This window comes from Sebastes umbrosus, chromosome 14, assembly GCF_015220745.1.
Source record: "Sebastes umbrosus isolate fSebUmb1 chromosome 14, fSebUmb1.pri, whole genome shotgun sequence".
NCBI classification, from domain to species: domain Eukaryota; kingdom Metazoa; phylum Chordata; class Actinopteri; order Perciformes; family Sebastidae; genus Sebastes; species Sebastes umbrosus.
This window is the reverse complement of record NC_051282.1, coordinates 10,191,221-10,203,360: the sequence shown is the minus strand read 5'-3', so window position 1 is coordinate 10,203,360 and position 12,140 is coordinate 10,191,221. Positions and strand designations below refer to the sequence as shown.

At 44.5% G+C, this 12,140-nt stretch overlaps 1 protein-coding gene across 1 annotated transcript; it reads left to right on the top strand.

Moving 5' to 3' along the window:
- Positions 1–975: 975 nt before the first annotated feature.
- smcr8a (Smith-Magenis syndrome chromosome region, candidate 8a) lies at positions 976–11,777 on the top strand. Its single transcript, XM_037792901.1, has 3 exons — positions 976–2,204; positions 4,306–6,060; positions 8,755–11,777. The coding sequence occupies exons 1-3, from the start codon at positions 1,603–1,605 to the stop codon at positions 9,212–9,214; spliced, it is 2,817 nt and encodes a 938-aa protein (XP_037648829.1). The 5' UTR covers positions 976–1,602; the 3' UTR covers positions 9,215–11,777.
- Positions 11,778–12,140: the final 363 nt, after the last annotated feature.

Sequence of the window (12,140 nt, the reverse complement as noted above, 5' to 3'; positions counted from 1 at the left end):
AAACTGTCACGTTTCATTTTACAGGTCCACAATTTCCTAATAATTTTGTAGGAAATAATCTAACACTAAGTTGTTAAAATAAAAACAGAGACTAAGTATTAAGCTTTAGATTATTGAGTTTATAAACTGTTTTTTTTTTTTTTATTTCTAGAGGAATTTCAGGACACAAATCCATTTAAATAAAACTTGCAGAAAATACAACAGAACAGCTACTAAAATAAACAATATGTAAAAAAAAATCCAAATAATACAGAAGGCTGAGATGTTTGGGGAATGACTCAGTATTTCTAAAATCCTGGTTATGACCCTGATCAAACATTGAAAAATGTCATCCTGTTCAGGATTATTGGAGAGAGATTCATGATGCCTTACAAGATATTTTCAGATGGCATGTTCCCATGGAGTGCGAGGCACTTTATTTTTTGGATTTATGCCTCAAGAATGGTTGAAAAGAGACAAATATTTGTTAAATATATTGCTGGTAGCTGGTACGAAGGCTCTTACGAGGAAGTGGTTATCACAGGAGAGCCCAACTCTAAATGCATGGATGGACATTACAATGGATATTTACAAAATGGAGAGGATAACAGCATGTTAACCAAAAACTGGAATTATTTGTGTCACGCTGGGACATCTGGGTCAACTGTGTAACACCCCACATGCCAGATTTTATTTTTACAAATCTATGATTGTATGATAATGAGAAGATCACTCCCTATTTGTTCATACTGTAGTGTTTGTTTTTATGTGTATAACAAATCTTAAAAAATATGGCACTTTAGACAGACATTGTTGGGTTTTGTATGTATACAAGATCTTTAAATTATGTCATGTATGTTTGTTGCAGAGTGTCAATAAAAAGAAAAGGAAAAAAAAGAAAAATGTCATCCTCAACTGGGGCACTGTAGTACCTTCAGTCATCATAGACTAAATATGTAAAATGTGTGTTTTAGGGTGTAATTCCTCCAGATGGGGAGGCGGACTGGTCACCTGACGAGACTACAACCAGCTGGGTAAACATGGCGTCTGTCTCAGGATGTGGACATTACATGTAGCGCTGCTGGTGTGTTAACGGTGTCTGTGTCGCTCCACGGTCCAGAGCACAGAGAGGAGCTGCAGAGGACGCATGAAGACATGAAGGAGAGGAGGACAGAGGCGCCTCACTGATGCTGCTTCATGGTTTTTAATCTGTGCACAGCATGAATGGTCTGATGTCTGCACGCAGCCTCTGATAGGCGCAAGATAATTGCTTTTGTTAACAGAGACACTGAATGTATATCTGTCGAGGTGTCGGTTTTTATCTTATCTGACAAATATCAAGGCTCTTGTTCTGTGGACTCTCTCCTGCAGGGGTGCAGCTACATTTTGGGCCCACTCTGCTTTGGGATCCCCTTTAAAATGATATAATCATCTTATATTTGTGTGTGTGGACTCTCTCCATCTCTCCATCTCTCCATCAACCTTACTAACCTATGTGCAACAAGATGGTCAATCTGACAGCACTTTCTGTGGTTGCCCTGCACCGCTGTGCTCTGACAGCTGGTCTATGACTTGTGCTGCACTGTGTGTTGTGTATCTCATGCCTTGCTCAACAACACCACTATGATAGGCTCACCTGACGTGGTGGCTTTCACTAAAGAGGACGAGTATGGGCAGAACGCTCCCGACCCCTGGGCTCTCCCAGAGGAGTTCTCTGTCCCTCTCCATCCGCTGGCTGACTCCAACCCCTGGGCCAAAACCTCCTATGCCAAGTTCACCAAAGACTTCATCCTCATCTCTGAGTTCTCTGAGCAGGTGGGCCCTCAGCCGCTCCTCACCATCCCCGATGACCCCAAAATCTGCGGCACCTTCGATCTCAACTACTTCTCCCTTCGCATCATGTCGGTGGACTACCAGGCCTCCTTTGTGGGACATCCACCTGGCAGCGGCTACCCAAGGCTCAGCTTTGTGGAGGACTCCAGGGTGGTGCTGGGCGACTCGAAGGAGGGGGCGTTCGCCTACGTCCATCACCTTACTCTTTACGACCTGGAAGCGAGGGGTTTTGTGCGACCCTTCTGTATGGCGTACGTCTCGGCAGACGAGAGGAAAATCATGCTGCAGTTTCAGGAGCTGTCCCTCCGCTTCTCACAGGCCTCTGAGTGTCTGAAGGCCGGGAACAGGAGAGCGTTCGCCAAGGAACTCCAGAGGAAGCTCCGAGACCTGGAGTAAGAACTTTAATACAACCTTTATCTGATATCCTCTCAAATCTTTTGTTTAGTCATTTAGGTAAAGAGTGAACAGAATAATCTTTGGAAAAATGGTAGTGGCATGGCTGGATTAATCAGTTAGGGGGCCCTGGGCAAGACCCCTCACCCCCACCCCTACCTCACACCTACTGCCCTCTATGTATGAGGGGTGTAAGAAAATATTGATACACGAGTATCGCAATATTATGTTGTGAGATACTGTATCGATTCTCCAAAACACTATCGATTTTTTAATCAACCTCTTAAAAATCCAATGGCCCGCCATCAGACCTGACCGCTATTCAATCTTTTGGCTAGAGTGAAGTTAATGGCATCATATAAAACTAGAAAACCTAAGGAATCCATTGGTACCAGCCATGTCATACTAACTTATTGCGAAAGAGGCTAAATAATGCTTCAAAGTTACGCTACATTTTGGTAAGGAAAAACTGGCATGGCGATTTTCACAGGGGTCCCTTGACCTTTGACCTCAAAGTATGTGAATGAAAATGGGTTCTATGGGTACCAACGAGTCTCCCCTTTACAGACTTTATGATAATCACATGCAGTATGGGGCAAAAACCATGTAATTTTTTGCATGCAGTATCATTTGTTGTTTTTGCCTATTATAAAATTATGTATTTCTGGTATGTTCTTTATGCGATTACAGTTTTCCTAAAATTAAATTAAAAAAAATCACAATATATCGCCATGCTTACAGTATCGTAATATATCGCAATATATTGAATTGTTAGCCCTGTATCATGATACGTATTGTATAGCCAGATTCTTGCCAATGCACAGCCCTCTCTGTGTACTGTCCATGTACCTAGTTTGCTTTAAGTAGAGCGCTCACAGAAGACTGCACGTGGCTGGACACCAGTAATCAACCAGGGCTCCTATACTGGAATAATACCACCAGTCTTCATGGTTCTGTGTGTAAATTAGTTTGCAGTAATTTGATTAAACACGCTTTATCTAGCATTATGCATCATGTGATGTGAGCACATTATAAACTAAAGGGGAAATTCCGTCGGTATGTTTTTCTGATTATCAGAAAGCTTACAGACAAGGTTATCCACAAATTCAATACTTTTGGTCCAGAATACCTAAATATGCAGATTAGGTGAATTTCTTTTTTTTGGTCCTTAAACCTTAATTTAAAAAAAAAAAAAAGGCAAAAACTCTGGTTAATTAAACCACGTTTTAATACTCTCTCATATAGGTTAGCATGTGGGAAACATTTGTTAAAATTGAAAGGGGTGAGGTCAGAAAGTGATTGCTTTCTGACCTGAAATAATGAAGCTTTTGACACAGGCTCCTTCCACCAGACAGGCTTCCAAAATTGGCTAATAATGGTGCAGTCTCAGGAGCTCTCCGTCCTGCTCACAATGACAACATAACATGCTGACGATTAGCAGTTATAATGTTTACCATGTTCACCATTTAAGCTGATTGCAGCTGTGTGCACCACTATTGCGCAAGCAAAATTTCCCCTGGGGACAATAAAGTATATCTTATCTTATATCTTAAATGAAAAGTCCCCTGACTTTTCATTTAAGATAAGATAAGCCGAAGATATTAGAATTCATCCTAAGACATTTCGCGTGAAACCACAAATGTGATTTTATCACGGTGGCAGTGGAGGAGTCTTTAGGTCATTAAACATTAGGGTACATCCCCTGGGGACCATGGATATTTGTACCAAATTTCATAATAATCCATTAAATTGCTGTCAGGATATTTCTCTAAACGCCAGAAATGTCAACCTCCCGGTTACGCAAGAGGAATAGTCAGTAGGATTTGTCCCCAGAGGAAGCATTTTACGCTAATCCATCGTAAAGTTGTTGAGATATTTCAGTCTGGATCTAAGTGGTCAACCAACCAACCAACCAACCAACATTACCATCTGTAGTGTTTTCTAGCATGGCTAAAAACACAACTGGCTACTGAACCCCAACCCTAATTTTACAGTTCATGATGTTGGAGGTTTTCAATGTTTCTTGTGTAGTGGTTTCTCACTTTTCCCTTTCCCTGTATGAACACATGTGAACCAGTACCTGTGTTTTCTCCCCATCAGGTACACCCACTCTGTGCTGCAGAGGGAGGAGGGCCTGCAGAGAGAGGCGGGGCCTCAGTCCATGTACTCCGCTCATGCTGTGGAGAAGGCCAACGAGCTCGCAAATGTGGAAAAGAGCATCTACGAACACAGAGACCTGCTGAGACAGATCAGCACCTACCATCACCGTCCACGCCGAGATCCTCAAGCCATCACCTGCCAGAAGTGCGTCACCGAGTGCTTGAGCGAGTGTGAGCAGCTGTTAGAGAAATACGCCAAGCTCGCCAACCCGTTCAGTTACACTGACAAACGGAAGAAGGGGGTGGAAGGGCAGGTCGATGGGGAAGGATGTGGAGATGAAGCGGACGAGGAGGAAGATGAGGGCGTTAAACGCAGGCCGTCCTACACGCCGCAGCTGATCAAAGCGAAGTCTGCAAAGTGTTTCGACAAGCGCCTGAAGACCCTGCGAGAGCTGTGCGACAATACTTTCTACGAGGCCACCGTGGAGCTCCTGAAGGAGACGGAGAGGAGTTTCCGGGGGGACTTGTGTTACTTGCACACACGGCGCCTGGACAGGGCTCTGCGCAGGAAACAGAGAGTTACCAACTTCCTGTTCGAGGAGGACCTCGGTGATGAAGATGAGGATGAAAGGGGAACACTAAGACCATTCTGTGCTGTGAACCATGCTGTAGATAACTATACAGTCTTAAATCCACCTCCTATTGTGCTCGGACCAGAACCTCTAGAGCTAGATGCTCTGGAGCCTCCAGATCCTCTAGACCCAGCCTCTGGGACCAGCCATACCCAAGAGAGTGCGCTCGGGATTGTGGAGAGCCATCTGGAGTCCTCCCCCTCAGACCAGACTCTGGAGACCCAGGAGAGCTCGGAGGAGACCAAAGGAAGCTTTAGCAGCGATAAGAGCGGGATGGGTCTGGCAGAGAGGCAGCAGAATCTGGCAAGTATGAAGTCAGAAGCTCCTGATTTTGACTTGACCCCTGACCCTGACCCTGACCCTGACAATAACACTGACCTGGAGAGGGAGAGCAGCAGTGAAGAGATGGAGACCACGGCTGGGGACGATGACGGAGACGACACACCTGTGTCCTTGCTGGAGGTGGTGTCTGAGCTGGAGGATGTGACTGATAGGGCTTGTGAGATGGAGTCTGACTTGTTGGTTCCTTTGGACACGGCATGCTGTATGGCCCAAGAGGGTTTCCTTTATGAGGCTTCTGCCCCAGAGGCGGCACCACGTCTTGGCCAAAGCTCCCACCCGCAACCCTGTCAAACCCTTGTGGTCAACCAGGAGCCCCAGGCTCTACTTCCACTCCAGGACGACTACACGGTGGGTTCTCCATGCTCAGAAAGCCCCGCAGCTGGGCTGGAGCTGCCTATGGGGCTCCTCGCAGATGCAGTGTCCCGTACCTCAGCGGAGGATGGGTCTGACTGTACCATGAGCGCTTCTACAGGGTCTGATCGGGCGGCTTCACCTCTTGGCTACGGGGGGGTGGTGACCCTACGTCAGAGGAAGAAGGCCGGACAAGCAGCCTTGAGGTTTGTGCGACAGTACCCCTTCGCCATACAGGCTCTGTGGTGTCTGCTGAGTGGCAGGACCCTGGTGGTGCTCGGGACGGATGAGGGAAGAGTCCGCCGACTGGTTGCTGCTCTGGCCCTCTTTGTGCCTGGTCCTGGAAAGTGTGGAGAGAGGGTTCAAGCCTGGCTGTCCTGCCCTTTCACCCTGACTGACCTGCAGAGGTGGAAACTCGTCGGATTGCAAAGGTATTTCCAATTTGCATTTATATTTAAAGGAACAGTGTGTAGCATTTAAGGGGATCTCTTGGCAGAAATGGAATATATATTAAAAAGTATATTTTCTTTAGTGTATAATCACCTGAAAATAAGAAGCGTTGTGTTTTCGTTACCTTAGAATGAGCCGGGTCCTCTTCACCGAGTCTGCCATGTTGCACCTCAATGTTTCAACAGTAGCCCAGAACGGACAAACCAAACTCTTTCAACTTTTCCTGCTTGGGCCAGAGTCGTTGACGTAACTTGCTCCCGTCGCCACCGCTCTCTCTCTCTTGCTTCATCACTCAATTCCCCCCCCCCCCCCCCCACCCCAAACACACACACACACACACTCTACGCACTGACTCTGCTCCAAATGGCTCTAGAGAGGGCCATTTGTGTTTCCATGTTGGCCACACGGGAGAGGCTTCAGTTGGTTGCAACCCCTAGGTACCGCCAGATCCTACAAACTGGACTTTTAAAGCATTTCACTTTTTGGTGAGGTTGCAGATTGCAACCAACTAAAACTTCCCCCGTGTGCCAAGCGTGTAGGAAAACTACAGTGGCCAACGTGAAAATGCGAATGGCCCCATCTAGAGCCAATGACGACGTTTACATGCACACCAATATTCCGCTATTCCGAATATGACAATATTATGAATTTGATATGGGTCATTTAAACAGCATATACTGTTTGGATTTTCTGAATTAGGACTTAGAGAAATGGAGCATTTTTCTGATTAAGATACCAGCGTTTTTACGGCAGTTTGTGACACATGGCCTCTTGCCTGTTTATGGCCAACTCTGTGCATTGAACACAAACCAACTAGCCAACAGATTGCAGAGATGCATGCCCAAAAGAAAAGCCCACATTTCTGGTCGGAAGGAGAAACACACCTCATTTTAAACATCATGAAAGACTTGGATATCAACAGATTTGGATATGCGTAAATATCACAACGCCGACCTTTTTCAAGAAGGTGGTTGAAGGAATGAAAGAGGGAGGCTGTGTTCACACAGTCAAACAAGTCCACCACCGGTTACGTTAATCGGAGTATGCACGACTGCATGTAAACGGGAATATTAGGGAAATGTTAATTTTCATTAGGGCTACTGTAGAAACATGGCAGCGGACTCCATGAAGAGGACCCGCCCCTTATGTAGATATTAACGGCTCATTCTAAGGTAACAAAAACACACCGACTCCTAATTTCAGGTGATAATACACTAAAGAAAACCTACTTATTAATATTATATTCCATTTCTACCAATAGATCCCCCTAAATGTTACACACTGTTCCTTTAAGAGAGTGTGAAGTTTGATGTCGGCATATACCTTTTTGTAGTTGGTATTGCACCTTACTCTACTATTACTCATCTGGTCTGACTCAGTCCTTGATGACTCACACAAGCAACCATTCAACCATTAACCTCCAGCCTCACATCTTGTCCTTGAGGTTCTTTTTTCATTTCTACTCATCTTTCTTACGACAGCATGGGCCCCAAAGCATCACAATATTTTACATTTAGAGAGGAAGCCATAGCGTCATGAACTCATGTCTTTGTTGAGACAGTTAAAGGCGCTGAGAGATTCCGGAGGAGGGAGTCCGTGGGATCTGATCAGAGCACCTCTGGGTGTATTTATCACATTGGTACAGTAGATGCACTTAGCTGTGTCGTGACACCTTGTGGCATATCAAACTGGATTTTCTTCATCTTTACACTCCTACCTTATTAATATAGGGCATATGTGCAGACAAATCTGTGTATTAATACAATATATTAGTTATTTAGTTGTTGTACAATGACTACACAAATAGTCTAAGCCAAGCATTTCAATCGAAAAAAAGGACTCTGGTGCTCGGAAACACTACCGCTCTTGTCCACAGGGACCACCAAAATCAACACAAAATGAAAGTTCCTCGTAATAGCTATGACTAAATACAACGTAATGTGTCCGCGAAGATTGTGACATCGATTTCAATGTGACTTAAGTAGTAATGTTACCTTTGAACTGATGTAGCATAACTAAGTATAACAGGAGAGAGGAAAGTTGACCGAAGTTCTGCCTGGTTCAAAGCTTGCTCAGTTGTTATTGGAGCACAGAGCGAAAAGGGGCGGGACATAGGAAGGGTCAATTGCTAATTATACAGGGTCAATTGGACATGCAGATATGGCGGGAGCCATGGTATCGACCACCCACACGCCACCCACATTGAGCAGCTGTCAGTCATGACCTCTCACCCCCCTTTTTATAGCATGAAATAACTAATTAAAACCAAACTTATCAGAAAAATGAACACTTGAACATCAACGTGATACGAACTATCTAAAATGACAGAAACCATCTTTGGGAGAAATGTATTTAATGTGTACTTTAACCTCTTAGTTTGGTCCATGTCCCATCTGCTAGCACGAAGGGGGCGGGGTTTATGACCTATACTGCAGCCAGCCACCAGGGGGCGATCCAGATGTTTTGGCTTCACTTTTGGGGAGCTGTCATGTCGTCCATCTTTATATACAGTTCTATGGTGCTGAGCATGTTAATCCTCATTTAAAAAAATATGAATTCTAACACAGACATGGCGAATAACATCCATAAGGAATGATTATACTGTATATATGTGTTTGTATAAGCTGCCTTTACAAAGTAACGAATACCAGTATGTGTCTGTCTGTCCCCCACAGAGTAGCGTCCCCTGTGGGTTCCAGCATGCTCTACTCGCTGTCCCGCTACAGCCGCTACATCTCCATCCTGGATGCCGACCAGAAGACCTTGCGCTGTCCGCCGTATCGTGGCATACTCCTCGCCAACATAGCCGACCACCGCACCTACGTCCGCCGAGGCTCCACTTACTTCCTTCACTTGCAGAGCACGCTCTGTGAACTGGTGGCCAAGGCCTTCCTGTTCACCTTCACCCACCACCTCCACCTGCCGGTCAGCTCCACGGAGGGGCCCGAGGTGGTGGAGGGCAGACGCCTCTGCTTCCTGCAGGAGCAGCTGGGGCTGGGAGAGGAGGACAGCCAGATACTGCTCTACCTCAGCCAGCTCATCACTCAGCAGTACCTGCGGCCCGCCACCGGGGGCAGCGCAGCAGCAACTTGTTTTAATTTTAACTACACCACCAGCGTTTTATACAAAATCTGATGCTGGGACGAGGATTCCCACATACGTTTTAGCAAAAATCATCTTCGACCCTTTGGTTTTTAACGGAACAAAGGTTGATCTTAATAAGGTCTACGGCCATTTTAGTTTGAGGACAAACTGCACTGGTTATTATTGTTTTATTTGTGTAATCTCTCTTTGCCTTGCTGTCTTTTTCCTCTGGTCTTTCTCTTTCCTCTGTGTGCAGGAAAAAAGGAGACAGAGTGAGTTGTGAATGTCAGTGAGCGGTTCACTTTGCCTGTGTTCGGTCCAGAGCACGTTGACACTCCCAAACACACATGAAGGTCGGTTCCACTTATTGTCCTTTGAGTCATTTGTGTGTGTTACACTGCGCTGGCTTGTTTAAGGTCAGTCTCCACCGCACCTCACCACACACAAACACACACACACACACACACACACGCACACTCACACACGTACACGCTTAAGTCGATTTTAGGGGCGCATAGTTCAACATCCCCGTTAGAGGACGCCACATTCTGAATGGTTTAGAGAGATGCTGGCCAGTGGAATATATTACTGGGAGTGCCCAGATTATTAAAATCACTTGACATTTTAGTTTAAAGCATACAGAATTTTAACCTTTTAGATTGGGGACAAATCATTTTAATGTCACTTATGGGGTCTTCAGCTGTACACAAATACACCGTCTGTGTGTCGTAAGTGCTGGTCTGACCTCAGCCAGCTCGCTAACAGGTTAAACTATAAGCTCCATCTGTGTTAACACCCACCGATCACCGAGCAGTTTGTCAGCTATGATATCATCGCAGCTATATATAAACATGTTTTCCGACAAACTCCCATATGCTGACATTTTCTGCTTGTGGAGAACAGACGTCTCTCTGAATCTGTCCGTGAAACCTTATTAGCACCGCGCAGGCTTGTTACAGCTGGTTTTGTGACATGCCTCTCTTCTTTAAAACTACCACATAACTTCCAAAAGCCCAACTGTTTTTTTTTTTATATTTCTTTTGTGAATCAATTTTAACACACATTCCTATAGTTTTGTTCCAAATAGAGACACGATGATGGATTGTTGCTGAGTAGCTTTGACATTTCATGGAGTAAACATTCCCAGCTTTCAGGTTTGCGATGCATGAGGAAGCGTGTTTTGCTGTGTGAATTATAGATCCAGTGGGCCCCCACGTGATACTTGCATGCCCAGAAATAACGTCACCACAATACATACTCACCACAATACATACTCACCCGTGTACGGGCCAACGGCAGCCAAAAGCTGCCACTATTAAGTGCTGGCGAGCATTTTCATGGCTGTTACTCACACAGTCAGGAACATTTTTAAAAGCTACTTAACCCTAAATGTATTGAATTTCACTGTTGTCTTAAAGTTGTGTGAGGGTGTCGTGGTGTCAGCATGAGACTGTCTTGTGCCAGGGTGAATCACCGTGTTGATAATATTTCTGTTTCGTTGTATTCGGATGAACTGAGTCGGGAGAGGATGCTGAAGAGTTTGAGGGGATGTGGCTGAGACGGTGGTGTTGTGTTGGTAAAGATTTTATTATGGGGAACAAAATGATTTCCTGTGCCATGAAAAGCAAAACTCTAAGCTTGACACTTGAATTAGGACAGCTGCCTATTATTTATTTTCTTGTGAACAACCCTTGCTGAATGTGAAATATGAACAAAACTGTTCTGTATTTATTACTTGGATTATGACCATCATGCTGAGTACGCCCCGATTTTCTCTCTGGTGGATGCTGGAGGTACGAAATATTTTAGGTTCTGTCACATCGGCCAGTGGTACGACACTGAAGAAGCGTCTTTTGATAGTATTTTAGATTTTACTGTTCCTAATTCTGTGGCGTCAGTGATGGAGCTGTAAATCTGTATCTAGAACGGTAACTGTACTTGTGTGACTGCATGGTCAGAGTTTTAATGTGAAAGGTCAAACAATGTAGGATCATGGCTGCACTTTTTTTTTTTTATGGAATATTCTTTTAACTAATGGCAACCTCACATTTTTAATTCCACCTAACGTATTATTTCAGTTTGATATTTCTTTTTTTGCCTTGTCTTTTTATTTTTTATGAATAACGCATTTTACTGCAAAGATGTTACATTTTTTTTAGGTTTTGTCCCTCTAATGCAAAAAGGTGAATGTAACCTGAATAAGCCATACCACAGTGTGCTTAACATGTCGTCACTCAGTGTCCTTATGTTGCCATATCATGTCCACCACCTTTTGTGTCTCATCACGAGGGGGGTGTCGTGCTCACTTCGGCCCCGTGAGACGCCGTCGTCGCCAGTGATTTTAATAAAGCACGTTGTGAATGTCTTGACGCTTTTATGTAAATGTTGATGATATTCTTTTGTTCCATTAAATTATTTGAATCCATTTAATTTTTTTTGCGTGGATGCCTGGGTAACGCAGGAGTTATAGGTGATCATGGTGAATTTCAATGTGGGATACTGGAGGAAGATCCTACAGATCATCATTAAACGTCAAACACTCCCAACAGACTCGTGTCTGCGTGACTTGCTTTAGCGATGACGGATGTGTGAGCATTTGAGGTGTCGTGAATAATAAATGCTCATCTGTGAAATCAACTAATTGCCCTGCTGGAGCAGCAGGAGGAGAAGGTGGTGGAAGTAATATACAAGAGCAGGGTTGCAACAACAGTGCTCGCTTTTTACAATAGAGCCAATGTGTGGAACTCATAATGCAAACAGGTGGGCTTTTCCAACTTTAATGATAAAAACTGAAACTACCCGATTGTAATATAGATAGACCTCAGATGAGATGACAGCACTGAAGAGTATATGCAGTTCCCCATTAGAACAACTCGTCCTATGCTATTACAACCATATACTACTTGTTGTCTTGAGTAGCTACCGTGGTTTTGGTTGTTGGTTGTGGCAACATTGATAATGATAAATTATAAATACA